This window comes from Saccopteryx leptura, chromosome 1 (assembly GCF_036850995.1).
Source record: "Saccopteryx leptura isolate mSacLep1 chromosome 1, mSacLep1_pri_phased_curated, whole genome shotgun sequence".
Taxonomy (NCBI): domain Eukaryota; kingdom Metazoa; phylum Chordata; class Mammalia; order Chiroptera; family Emballonuridae; genus Saccopteryx; species Saccopteryx leptura.
The window spans coordinates 185,464,782-185,478,105 of NC_089503.1; the positions used below are offsets into that span (position 1 = coordinate 185,464,782).

At 41.1% G+C, this 13,324-nt stretch overlaps 1 protein-coding gene across 1 annotated transcript; it reads right to left on the reverse strand.

Annotated features, from left to right (window-relative positions):
- Positions 1–8,063: 8,063 nt before the first annotated feature.
- On the reverse strand, positions 8,064–13,319 carry EXOC8 (exocyst complex component 8). Its single transcript, XM_066383114.1, has one exon. The coding sequence runs from the start codon at positions 13,189–13,191 to the stop codon at positions 11,020–11,022; it is 2,172 nt and encodes a 723-aa protein (XP_066239211.1). The 5' UTR covers positions 13,192–13,319; the 3' UTR covers positions 8,064–11,019.
- Positions 13,320–13,324: the final 5 nt, after the last annotated feature.

Sequence of the window (13,324 nt, forward strand, 5' to 3'; positions counted from 1 at the left end):
AGAACAGAAGCTCCATCTCCACACATGCTGCACATGGTTTTTCCAGTCTACCTGAATCATTACCAGCTAGAAGCAGGGGTTATTGGGACTTGGACGTGAGCTGCAAAGTATAGAATTGTGACAACAATTCCAGTGCCATGCGGACCTTTCCTGGATGTGGACTTTTCCTGGACTCCTGCTCCTTGTGACAGCTCCTAACAGACTGGGGTTGGGCTGCATTTTTCAGGGATTTGGCATGGTGATGGGGCCAACTTGGACTTGGTGAACATGTTAAGGACACTACTCTTTTATGGATTCTTGCTGTATTGGCCAAGAGTTTGCTTAAAGGCTTTAATCACTGTAAAAAAAAAAAAAAAAAAAAAAAGGCCTGACCTGTGGTGGCACAGTGGATAAAACGTCGACCTAGAAATGCTGAGGTCGCCGGTTCGAAACCCTGGGCTTGCCTGTTCAAGGCACATATGGGAGTTGATGCTTCCAGCTCCTCCCCCCTTCTCTCTCTCTCTGTCTCTCTCTCTCCCTCTCTCTGTCCTCTCTCTCTAAAAAAAAAAAAAAAAAGAAGACTGGATAAAGAAGATGTAGCACATATACACCATGGTATACTATTCATCCATAAGAAATGATGACATCGGATCACTTACAACAAAATGGTGGGATCCTGATAACATTATATGGAGTGAAATAAGTAAATCAGAAAAAAACAAGAACTGCAGGAATCCATACATTGGTGGAACATAAAAATGAGACTAAGAGACATGGACAAGAGTGTGGTGGTTATGGGGGGCGGGGGGAGGGAAGGAGAGAGAGGGGAGGGGGTGGGGGAGGGGCACGAATGACAAAATAACCTGGACATGTTTTATTTGAATATATGTACCCTGATTTATTGATGTCACCCCATTAAAATAAAAATTTATTTATTAAAAAAAAAGAATGAAAAAAAAGAAGTTCTGTTATTTGTGACAACATGGATGAACCTGGAGGATATTATGTTAAGTGAAATAAGCCAGCCATAGGACAAATACTATGTGATTTCATTTATATAAGATATATAAAGAGGTCTACTTAAGCAGAGACCAAGGTCTTGGGAGAGGGAAATGGCAAGTTGTTCAACTGGTAGAGTTTCAGTTGTGCATGTTGAGTAAATTCTAGAGATCTGCCATACGACAAAGCACGATGAGTTAACAAGATGTTGTGCACTTAAAACATTTGTTGAGAAAGTAGATGTCATGTTAAGTGTTTTTATCACAAAAAAAGGCAGAATACAACAAAAATTTTGAAGGTGATAGATATGTCCATTACCTTGATTTGTGTGATAACAGGTATGTCTAAATTCATCAAATTATGTATTATATACATTAAATATGTACAGTGTATAGTATGTTAATTATACTTCAGTAAAGCTGTTAACATTTAAAAAAAAAAGTAAAAAAACAACAACAAAAAAACACAACCAGGAAGAATTAAGCTTAGAGAGAAAAAAACTTTAAAATGACAACAACAAAACCAGATAAAGATTGCCACCAACTTACCATGGTTCCACTTATGTTTTTTTTACTATGATATTTTTAGCTATGATGTTTGGAGGGTTAGGTGTCTTAAACACATTTTCGACTTAAAACATTTGCAACTTAGAGTGCTTTTATCTGGACATAACCCCGTTGTAAATCGATGAGCATCTGTATTCTTTTATTTATTTTTTAAATTTCCACTGATTTGAGAGAGGGAAGAACGGGGAGAGAGAGAGAAAGAGAGAGAAACATCAATTTACCATTCCACTAAGTTTTTTAAAACTTTTCCATTGATTTTTCTTTTTTAAAAAAATTTTTTCTTTTTATTTATTCATTTTAGAGGGGGGGGAGAGAGAGAGAGAGAGAGAGGGAGAGAGAGAGAGAGAGAGAGAGAGAGAAGGGGGAGGAGCTGGAAGCATCAACTCCCATATGTGCCTTGACCAGGCAAGTGCAGGGTTTCGAACCGGCGACCTCAGCGTTCCAGGTCGACGCTTTATCCACTGCGCCACCACAGGTCAGGCCCATTGATTTTTATTTTTAGATTTTTCTTAAAGGTTTTTTAAATATTTTATTTATTCATTTTAGAGAGAGGAGAGAGAGAGAGAGAAGGGGGAGGAGCAGGAAGCATCAACTCCCACATGTGCCTTGACCAGGCAAACCCAGGGTTTTGAACCTGCAACCTCAGCATTCCAGGTTGATGCTTTATCCACTGTGCCACCACAGGTCAGGCTCTTTTTAGATTTTATTTATTGATTTTTTAGAGAGAGGAGAGAGAGAGAAGAGGGGGGTGGAGTGGAAAGCATCAACTCATAGTAGTTGCTTCCTGTATGTGCCTTGACAGGAGAAGCCCAGGGTTTTGAACCAGCAACTAGTTGATGCTTCGTCCACTGCGCCACCACAAGTCAGGCAACGTTTCCATTGATTTGATCACTTTTTTCCATTTAATTGTGCACTCACTGATTGCTCCCTATATGTGCCCTGACCAGGGATTGAACCTGAGATCTTGGAATGCCAGTATAACACTTTATCCACTGAGCCACCCAGCCAGAGCACATCTGTATTCTAAATAGCCTCTGTGAGATAAAAGGGAGACAGTCAGACACAAAAAGAGCTCTTGGAAATTAAAAATATAAAAACAGATATGAAATGAAAAACTCAATAGAAGTTTGGAAGATGAAGAAATTTCTCCAAAAATAAGGCAAAAAGAGATGAAAATAGAAAACTATCTTCTTTGCTTTTAAAGTTATATTACATGTATATTTTAGCATTTAAATGTACTGTAGTCCATATGTGCTTGACCAGGCAGTGGCACAGTGGATAGAGTGTTGGACTGGGATGCAGAGGAACCAGGTTCGAAACCCCGAGGTCGCCAGCTTGAGCACGGGCTCACCAGCTTGAGCTCGGGGTCGTTGGCTTGAGTGTGGGATCATAGACATGACCCAATGGTTGTTGGTTTGAGCCCAAAGGTTGCTGGCTTGAGCAAGGGGTCAATTTGCTCTGCTGTAGCCCCCTGGTCAAGGCACATATGAGAAAGAAGTCAATGAACAACTAAAGTGCCACAACTATGAATTAATGTTCTTATGTCTCTCTTGCTGAAATAAAGTTAAATAAATCAATAAATAAAACAAATGAAAGAAGATTTTGTCTTGGCACTCCCCTCTTGAGAGCACACCCACATCTGCCCCTTTCTGCCTTGTTTCCCCAGGCCTGTTACACTGTCTTTCCTTCTCCTGAGCTCCAAGGGCCCTTCTGCCTCTGTAACTTGTTTTCTGAGCCTACACACCCAGCTGGCTCACTTCTACTATCTTTGTAACTTTCTAAATAAACTTTCTTTCATAATTGGAAAAAAAATTGTCTTCAGAAAATTTATTTAGAGACACTGATGTGAAATAATTCTGTAAGTTATGGTGTGGTTAAAAATGGCATTGAAAAGGCCTAGTTTTGAATACTGCTTCTCACACTCAGCAGAAACACAGCTTGGACAAACAGCAACCTCTCAGTCTCTCTCCTTAGCTTTATAATGAATAAAACAATATCTAATTTCCAGGGTTATTGTGAGAATCATATGAGATAATACCTGTGTTACCAGACACCTCATAAATGGGAACTGTCACCAGTTATTAAAGCAATATATTCAATAGTAATCATTTAATAAGCTTTCATCAATTGTCTATGTTATGCTCAGCACTGTCTACGGAAGCTGTTGAGAAAAAAATGTGAAAATGCTGTGTGTGTGTGTGTTAATAAAATATACACTTTTCTCATCACACACAGAATGTATTTAACATACATGGATCTCACGTCTCTCACATGTCTCTGAGTTTGAAATGGGAATAAGATTCAATGGAAGGCCTCCTTTTCTCATCTTGTAAGAGCTATTATCTTAAAGTAGCTATATATGATTTGAAGTCACCTGTGTCACACGTCATACTTAGGATTTTTCACTGTCATTGTTCAGGAATCAAAAGAAACAGGGATGTGTCTTACCATTTCACCATCATTATCCTGCCAAGTGCTCACCTTATAAATGGCATAAGTATGACAACCATAGACCAATATTGTTAATGAGTATCAATGCAAAAATTCTAATAAAATTTTCACTAGAATCAGGCATTATAGTAAAAGAATTATATAGTACAACAAATAGGATTAATTTATAGAGTGTAAGTGTGGTTCAGCATTAGGAATCTTTTTTAAAAACATATCAAATTAATATGAGAAAGGGAGAAAATCATAATTATGTCAATAGATGCAGAGATTCATTTGATAATTCAACATGCATTCCTGACCTAAAAAAATAGAAACCATAACTCTTAGCTGAGATGATCACTTCATTAACATAATGGTCAAAAGCCAACATTAGGCTTTAAGAAGAAAATAGGAAAAACATTCCTACTAGATACACATCTTATTAATTCCTTGATATTAATATGAAGCAAAACAGAAGTGGGTAAAAGTAGGTTTACAGTTGAGTATGTAAAGCAGAGTTTATTCTTATATTATTATTATTATTAACTTACTTTTGCCCATCTCTGTATAATTTACAGTTTTGGAGGTTACAAATATTAAGACTACATAAAATGTAAAAGAACTGAAAAGAGGCAAAATGATTTTATTTGCAGGTGATGTGATTATATACTTGAAAACTCCAAAGAAACAACCAGAAAACTATTAAAATCCATAAGATAATTACATAAGGCACTGGTTACAATATCTGTAACTAAAATCAGTGTGTTTCCTATAAAAAATCAGAAAATATAATGGAAGAAAGAATTTCATCACAACAGCACTGAGAGATGAAATACTTATAAGTAAACTCACCAAGAAATGTCCTAGACCTACCTGAAGAAAATTTGAACATGCTACTGAAATACTAAACAGTTGCATACATGCATAAGAAGATTCAAAACTATAAAGATGTCAATTTTCCCTGACTTAATCTATAGACTAAGATTTCAATCAGAATGACAACTCTTTTTGGGAATGGTAGAGAATGGCATCAAATTACTCAATATGTAAGAATGGTTAGGAAAACCTGAGATGGCATAAGAATGAGACCAATCCTACAAGTCATTAAATATTATTAACCTACAGTTAATTAAAGCAGCTTGATGATGTCACAGAAATAGAAATATCAGTGGACTAGAATACAGAGCTTAAAAATGTACCCAGATACACATCTAGTATAAAGGTATATTATTTAAAAAAGTATATTATTAAAATGGCATTTCAAGTCATTGGGGAAAAGAGATGATTCAAAATTGTTGCAACAATTTTTAATTATTTGTGGGAAAATGGCATTCTTACATCAGATTTTACTCTAAAATGAATTGTAGATGAAACAAAAATTAAAATGTTAAAATAGATTACTAGAAGATAAGTATGAATGTTTTTATTTTTATTTTTTTTAAATATTTTTTAAAATTATTTTTATTTATTTTTTCATTTTAGAGACGAGAGACAGAGAGAGAGAGACAGAGAGAGAGAGACAGAGAGAGAGAGAGAGAGAAGAGGGGAGGAGCAAGAAGCATCAACTCCCATATGTGCCTTGACCAGGCAAGCTCAGGGTTTTGAACCGGCGACCTCAGCATTCCAGGTAGACGCTTGATGCACTGCACAACCACAGGTCAGGCAGTATGAATGTTTTTAGAATCTGAGAGTAGATAAGACCCTTCTAAGCCTGATGAATAACAGGAAGTCTCCAAGAAAAAACCCCCAGAGAAATCTGACTTCGTGACAGACTAAATCTTCCTGTACTACAAAAATAATGAACAAACACAGTGGTAGAGCGCCAGCCTGGCGTGCAGGAGTCCTGGGTTCGATTCCCAGCCAGGGCACACAGGAAAGGCGCCCATTTGCTTCTCCACCCCTCCCCCTCTCCTTCCTCTCTGTCTCTCTCTTCCCCTCCCGCAGCCAAGGCTCCATTGGAGCAAAGTTGGCCCGGGCGCTGAGGATGGCTCCGTGGCCTCTGCCTTAGGCGCTAGAATGGCTCTGGTTGCAATAGAGCGATGCACAGATGGGCAGAGCATCGCCCCCTGGTGGGCGTGCTGGGTGGATCCCGGTTGGGCGCATGCAGGAGTCTGTCTGACTGCCTCCCCGTTTCCAACTTCAGAAAAATACAAAAAAATAAAAAAAAATGAATAAGAAAAATCTGTAACACTTCACATGTATGAAGAATTAATTTCCTAAATATATAATAAACTCCTACAAAAACCATAAATACAATCTAAGAATGGTGAAGAATGTAAATAGGTGATTAAAAAAAGTTACTTAACCTCACTCAATTACAAACAAAATAGATACTATAATATTTTTTCACAGATAAGAGTAATAAAAATAACTAAATCTCTCCCTAGCTGGGTGGCTCAGTGGATCAAGCTTCATTCCCGAGCACTGAGGTCACAGTTTGATCCCCAGCAGGGCATATTCGAGAAGAAATCAATGAGTGCACAACTAGATGGAACAACTAGGTGGAATGAGTTTATGCTTCTCTCTCTTCCTCCCCCACCCTTTTCTTCCTATCTCTCAAATCAATGAAAAAGATTTTTTAGGATTACTAAAAATAAATCTTATTAATAACAAGAATAATCATATTACCTAAAAAAATAAATGAATGAGTGGAAACAGGTGGCCTATACGGTTGGGGAGAAGGTCAAGTGGTTCAACTGACCTGGCCAGCAATTGACTTAAAATGAACAGTTTGCAGAGCAATTTCTAGAAATGTGTCCTATAGACCTATTCATACATGTAATTTCAGATGGATTTTCCACATTCCTCAAAATAACATTGCTCTCTCGCTTTAGGGTTTGGCCCCACAGTACTTCAACTACTATAGTTTTATTGCTTTTTTGCAAGTTTGTATTCAATTATATTATTTCATTAATTGAATTAGCAAGTTTTGCATTTCACTTATTCTCAAATTTATATTTTCTAGTTTTAATCTCCATATTGTTTAATTTTAAAGCATCTTAAGAGAACGCATGTTCAAATTTATTTTGTCCTCCCTACCCTACATTATAGTCAATGTGAGACATAGCATTCAGTAAATATTTTTAAATGTTATATGTGATTGTTCCCTTGGCATTTAAATATTACCTTAAAAAAATATACATCCTTGGCCCTGGCCGGTTGGCTCAGCGGTAGAGCGTCGGCCTAGCATGTGGAGGACCCGGGTTCGATTCCCGGCCAGGGCACACAGGAGAAGCGCCCATTTGCTTCTCCACCCCTCAGCCGCGCTTTCCTCTCTGTCTCTCTCTTCCCCTCCCGCAGCCAAGGCTCCATTGGAGCAAAGATGGCCCGGGCGCTGGGGATGGCTCTGTGGCCTCTGCCTCAGGCGCTAGACTGGCTCTGGTCGCAACATGGCGACGCCCAGGATGGGCAGAGCATCCGCCCCCTGGTGGGCAGAGCGTTGCCCCATGGTGGGCGTGCCGGGTGGATCCCGGTCGGTCGCATGCGGGAGTCTGTCTGACTGTCTCTCCCTGTTTCCAGCTTCAGAAAAATGAAAAAAAATATATATATATACATCCTTGTCATTTATGATCGGACTCCTACATTATATTTTCTCTATTTAGGGATGTGCAGATGGTATAAAATCCACTTTTCGGAATAAATTCACATTTTGCATAGCTGAAATTTCCCATTCAAGGGAATTCTAAAAAATTGAGAATTGATTTATCCAAAATTCTGATAGTAAGCAAGACACATTTAAATTAGCTAACAGCTTCCTCCCTACATCTCCATATAGAAAAACAAAAAGGAAAAAACCTAGGCCCTTTAAAACTGTGTATCTCAGTAACAAGGACATAAGAAAAGTTGATTCTGATTAAAGAAGAGACATAGTAGAACATAGTAATATCAACCAATTTTATCCAGTGTAAGAAAAATTGTAAGCTTTATTTTGATAAACATTTCAGATTCCCTTATATCACAGCATACCAATAGGCAAAATGTATATCAACTGGTTTTATACTACATGTCAAGTCCCCAATTCCCAATCCCAGGTAAGCAAGTTGCAAAATACAAATGCTGATCATTTAACTATAGGTAGTATTTTAAACAAAAATAAGTGAGTTTTCAGCACTTATGTGACATGAGGCTTTAATCAAAAAGACTTAATTCCACAGGTTGTCTTTTTTTCAACAGCCAAGAGTTCAGTCAAGTCTGATTCCAAACTCAAGGATGAGAGTGTTATGTTTGAGGCCAGAAAATATGGCAATAAACCTTTAAGTGGTATATTACAATATGTGCTACATTCTGGACAATCACTAAGTGCATTCAAGTTTTAGCTTGCTTTGGAAGTCTAATGAAACAATTAGAGAAAAGAGCTCTGACCCCACTTTGAGGAATGGCAATGTAATTGCTCTGTCCTGGCACAAAGGTACACTCTTAGCTTTGGTGGTCTTTAACCAACCTCCTACACTAACTAGTTCACCAAAGGCAAACTTCCTTCAGCTAAAGCTTTGATTAAGAAACACACAAATTTTAACAGAAGAAAATTCTGTACTTCCAGTTTTAAAAAGCAGACAGTTCTATGAAGAAACAACCATTTAAATATCTGAGTGTACATATTTAAGTTTTTACAGTTTCATACCTTAAAAGTTGTTTTGATTTCAGAAAGATCATTTCATGAACCTAGCATCAAATATTTACACAATGTGTTTCATACAAAATCATTTTAGAGGCCCTGGCCAGTTGGCTCAGCGGTAGATTGTCGGCCTGGTGTGCGGGGGACCCGGGTTTGATTCCCGGCCAGGGCACATAGGAGAAGCGCCCATTTGCTTCTCTATGCCCCCCCTTCCTCTCTGTCTCTCTCTTCCCCTCCCACAGCCAAGGCTCAATTGGAGCAAAGATGGCCCGGGCGCTGGGGATGGCTCCTTGGCCTCTGCCCCAGGCGCTAGAGTGGCTCTGGTCGCGGCAAAGCGACGACCGGAGGGGCAGAGCATCGCCTCCTGGTGGGCAGAGCGCCCCTGGTGGGCGTGCCGGGTGGATCCTGGTCGGGCGCATGCAGGAGTCTGTCTGACTGTCTCTCCCCGTTTCCAGCTTCAGAAAAATACAAAAAAAAACAAAAATCATTTTAGAAGCTGTAAGTGGCACAAAATAATCCCAAAATTCTTATCAAATTCAAGTTTCCAGTGATAATAAAAAAGACAAATTATCTCTTTGTTCAGTTGAGATATTCAGTATGGTTACTACCTAGAATATCAAGTTATGTAAAAATTAGTCAAAGAAAATCTGTAACATTGATACTTTTCAACCTTTTAAATAGGCATAGCTAAAAATCAAATAAATGGTTCCTCTGGCATGAGTGAAATTGAGGGTCTTTACCACCCTACACCAGTATTTGGAAGCTATCTGAGGTTTTACATAATTTCCACAGTCTTAATACTACTATTTTCATTCAGATAAAAGAAATGACCTTTTGAAGTAATTGGTACCAGAAATGGCACTATCAACAAGAAATACAACTATAAGCTAGGGGGAAAATAGACCTTGGCTGGCACAATTTCTCTCACAGTATGAGGAATGTTATATAATCAATATACAATAGAAGTGATAGATTAGAAACCTTGGGAAAATCAACTTCCTTTAGTTCTTTTTTTGTCTTACTAAACAATCTGAAATAAGCATTATGCTTACTTTAAAAAATGAAGTAAAATAAAAGATAAAACAAGAAAAGTGCAGCCTGGAGTTACCAAAAGTTCTTTTTCTCCCTTTGCTTTGGGTACATTGTCTCATGTTTCTGTTCTCCACTTGGTTACCAAAAAAAGTAAAAACAATTTTCTGCTCAAAGTACTTATACATATAACTTCTTCTAATTTCCCATCCAGCAGACACTGAAATCTAAATAACGATTTCAATGAAAATTTTTCTCTCATTTGCATGAAGTTCGAGCCACTATAGAAGGTGGGAGGAGCAGCTAAAAACCACTGGTGCTAGGCCCTGGCCGGTTGGCTCAGTGGTACAGCGTTGGCCTGGCATACAGGAGTCCAGGGTTCAATTCCTGGCCAGGGCACACAGGAGAAGCGCTCATCTGCTTCTCCACTCTTCCCCCTCTCCTTCCTCTCTGTCTCTCTCTTCCTCTCCCACAGCCAAGGCTCCATTGGAGCAAAGTTGGACCAGGCGCCGAGGATGGCTCTGTGGCCTCTGCCTCAGGTGCTAGAATGGCTCTGGTTGCGACAGAACAACGCCCCAGATGGGCAGAGTATCGCCCCCTGGTGGGCTTGCCAGGTGGATCCCGGTCAGGTGCATGCGGGAGTCTGTCAGACTGCCTCCCCGTTTCCAACTTCAGAAAAATACAAAAAACAAACAAACAAACAAAAACACCCCCAAAAAACCCACTGGTGCTGCCAGACTTCTCAATGTCTTGTTTTTTATTATTTATTTATTTAAATGATAAAAACAAAGGATCTAACTGGAAACTTACACAGTTCAGAACTATGTTGAAAAATATTTATCATAGTCCTTAAGATTTTCAAGTGAATGCTCCCAAGTTAAATACTATAAATCTGCTAAGTACTAGCTGAAAGTAATTAGCTATTCAAATCACATTGGAAATGTCTGCTGAACTATTTTATGAAAGCTTCCTCTTGTATTCTACCAGGATCAGAGTATTTGAGTGCCCAAACGAGCTACTTTCAGGAAGGACTTCTCTTGAATAAAATTGACCCTGAACCCAATTTTCTCAACCTCCTCCTTTCTTTCTCCCTAATTAGACAATCATATTTTAAGATGTGGAAGTACATGATGCAGGGTGTTTTATATGATACAGTGTGACAATATACTCATGAGCTAGTCAGCATAATTTAAAAGGAAAGCACATTATATATTTTATTAATTGCAATGTTTTTGTTATTTGGACTTAATTTAACTTTTTTCTTTCTCCTTTTGGTTTTCTATCTGAGAGGGCATCTTTTATTGTTAAGCTGTTTTTCAGACTACAGAAAAAATACTAATGTAACTTAATATAAATAATATAGAAGCAATATATATGTACACATATAAACAGATCTAAACATCAGACCACTGAAGTTGTACTCTCAGGGTTCACACGAATAAGTCTAGATGCATTCCTCAGGTCTTGGAGTTGCTTGGCAGGTTTCCCTACACCTTCTTCAAATCTTTTCTCCACCACAGGGAGGACTGTTTCATACAGAAAGGAAGCATTCTGTCGGATGAATGCCTTCTTCTCTGGATCCTGCTCACACCGAAGACTATAATCCACATGCTGAACAGCAACCAAAATGATTTCCATCAGACTCTCCAAAAGTACCATGTGCAGTTCTGGGAAATACAGCTTCAGTGCCTCTTCCAAGAAGCCCATGGTCTGTTTGGTAAACGCTACCACTGTATAACTTAGGTTCACCCAGCAGTCATCTCCTGTGTACTGCTCAAAGTTACTCACCCCACAACTCTTCATCTCCTCTTTGAGTTTCCCAAGGGCCTCTGGAGTCATCAAGTTCATCTTTCTCCACATCTCCTCGGAGTTTCGGTGCTTAGTGGCTTCAATTATGATTTCTTTGTAACTGTGCAAGGCGCCCTGGATGTCTTTCACCAGAAGGGCATGGATGATGAAGGTGAGGTCTAGTCCGATGTCACCTAGTTGCTGACAATGCTCCTTCGCCACTTTGACACACTCAGCTGCTGTAGAGAGGCTCTCCTTACTATCAAACACCTGCTTGCTAAATGCATCCACAAACATGCCCATGGCAGATCTTGCCCAGACCACAAAGGCAGAGTAGCAGCCACTGTCAGTGCCTGCAAAATCCGTCTCAAATTCCCTTGCAGTCTCAAGGAGGCTGGTAAAGAAGACATGGCACAACTTATGAATGTAGAGTAGAGTGGCACCTTCAATGCGAAGCTGACGGATGGCAGTATGCACAGCTGCCGCCCTGTTTTTCAGAAACAGCTCACAAGCCTTTGTGCACTGGCCAAGCCGAATTAGCTGAGAAACTGCTCTGCGAGTGGCCTTTGGACCACCTCTCAGGGAACGGTCTGGGGAGAGCTCAAAAACTAGCACCTCAGTAAGTTGTCGGACACGCTCATCCACTTTGGCCCTTAGTTCTTTTACAGGAGGTGGGCTGGACTTATCTTCTAGGTAATGGTTCAACTTATCCAGCAGGTCGACGGCCCCTTCAAAGTCCCTCTGTGCAATGCAGACATCCAGATCTTCAGGCAATTCCTGTATCCACTCCATTGAGAGATCCACTTTCTCTTCTTCTATCTCAGAAACAGCTGGTTCGTCGTCTTCTTCATCCTCAAATGGGTTACTGGTCTTGGCAGTCACTTGGGTTGGTCCTCGAGGAGCTGCTGCCTCCTCCTGTTCCCTTCGCCTTTTTTCACTGAGGGCCCTTTTAGTTTCCTCCAGCACTTCCAGCCACTCTCGTTTGATTTTAGCATTTTCCGCCTGAAAAATTCGGCTCTCGGGAAACATCAGCAGCTTGAACATGTCCTTCATGGGCGGGTTGTCCTTGACATTGACCACGGCCAAACCATCTAGGGGATAGAGGGCGTTGTAGCGATACATGCCCCGCCGCTGTGGCAGCCAGGTGGCCACCAACAAACAGTCGTTCATAAGGAAGCCGTGTACCCGCTGCAGTTGGGCCATGTGGTCCGCCTCATATTCCACCAGGTCCCCATTGTATACCAGGTACTGTCCAGGCGTCTCCAGCAGGTGCCTGCAGCCTTCCACCTTCTCAAGCAGGGTAGTGAGAGTGCGTTGCTTTCCTTCTTCGCCCGGACCAGCACAGTCGCGGGAGGCGCCCCCAGAGTTGGGGAAAAGGCCAGCCTGGCCCCGGAGGTGGTCTCGGCCCCCTACACCACCTCCTCCGTCCTCCCCTCCAGAGGCCGCGGCGGCGGCAGCGGCAGCCGGCAGCAGGGTGAACGGAATGCTTTCCAGGTTGCTCTTCTGCTCAGTCAGCAGATGGCTGAGCTGATACATCTCACTCTCCAGGTAGGAGATCTCACGGGCCGTCTCTATGAACTGCCGATAGTTCTGGTAGACGTTGCGCTTCAGGTTCTGCGCCGTCTCCTCCGCCAGCGCCTGGATGCGCTGCCGGTGTTCCTGCAGGTCCCGGTCCCCGTCCGACTGCTGCGAGAGCTGCTTCACGTACAGACGCGCCTCAAAGCCCACGGATTCCAACTGCCGCCGCAGGCGGTTCGCCCCACTGTCCGACATCACCATCGCCATTTCCGTCCGGGTCTCACACGGTCACTGTCACTCTCGGCACCGCCGGTGCCGCCGCTGTCCGGGCCCACACAAGCCCGGCGGAGCTCCAAGGCTGAGGAAACAGGATGGAAGAGAGACGAGTACGCCTGCGTCC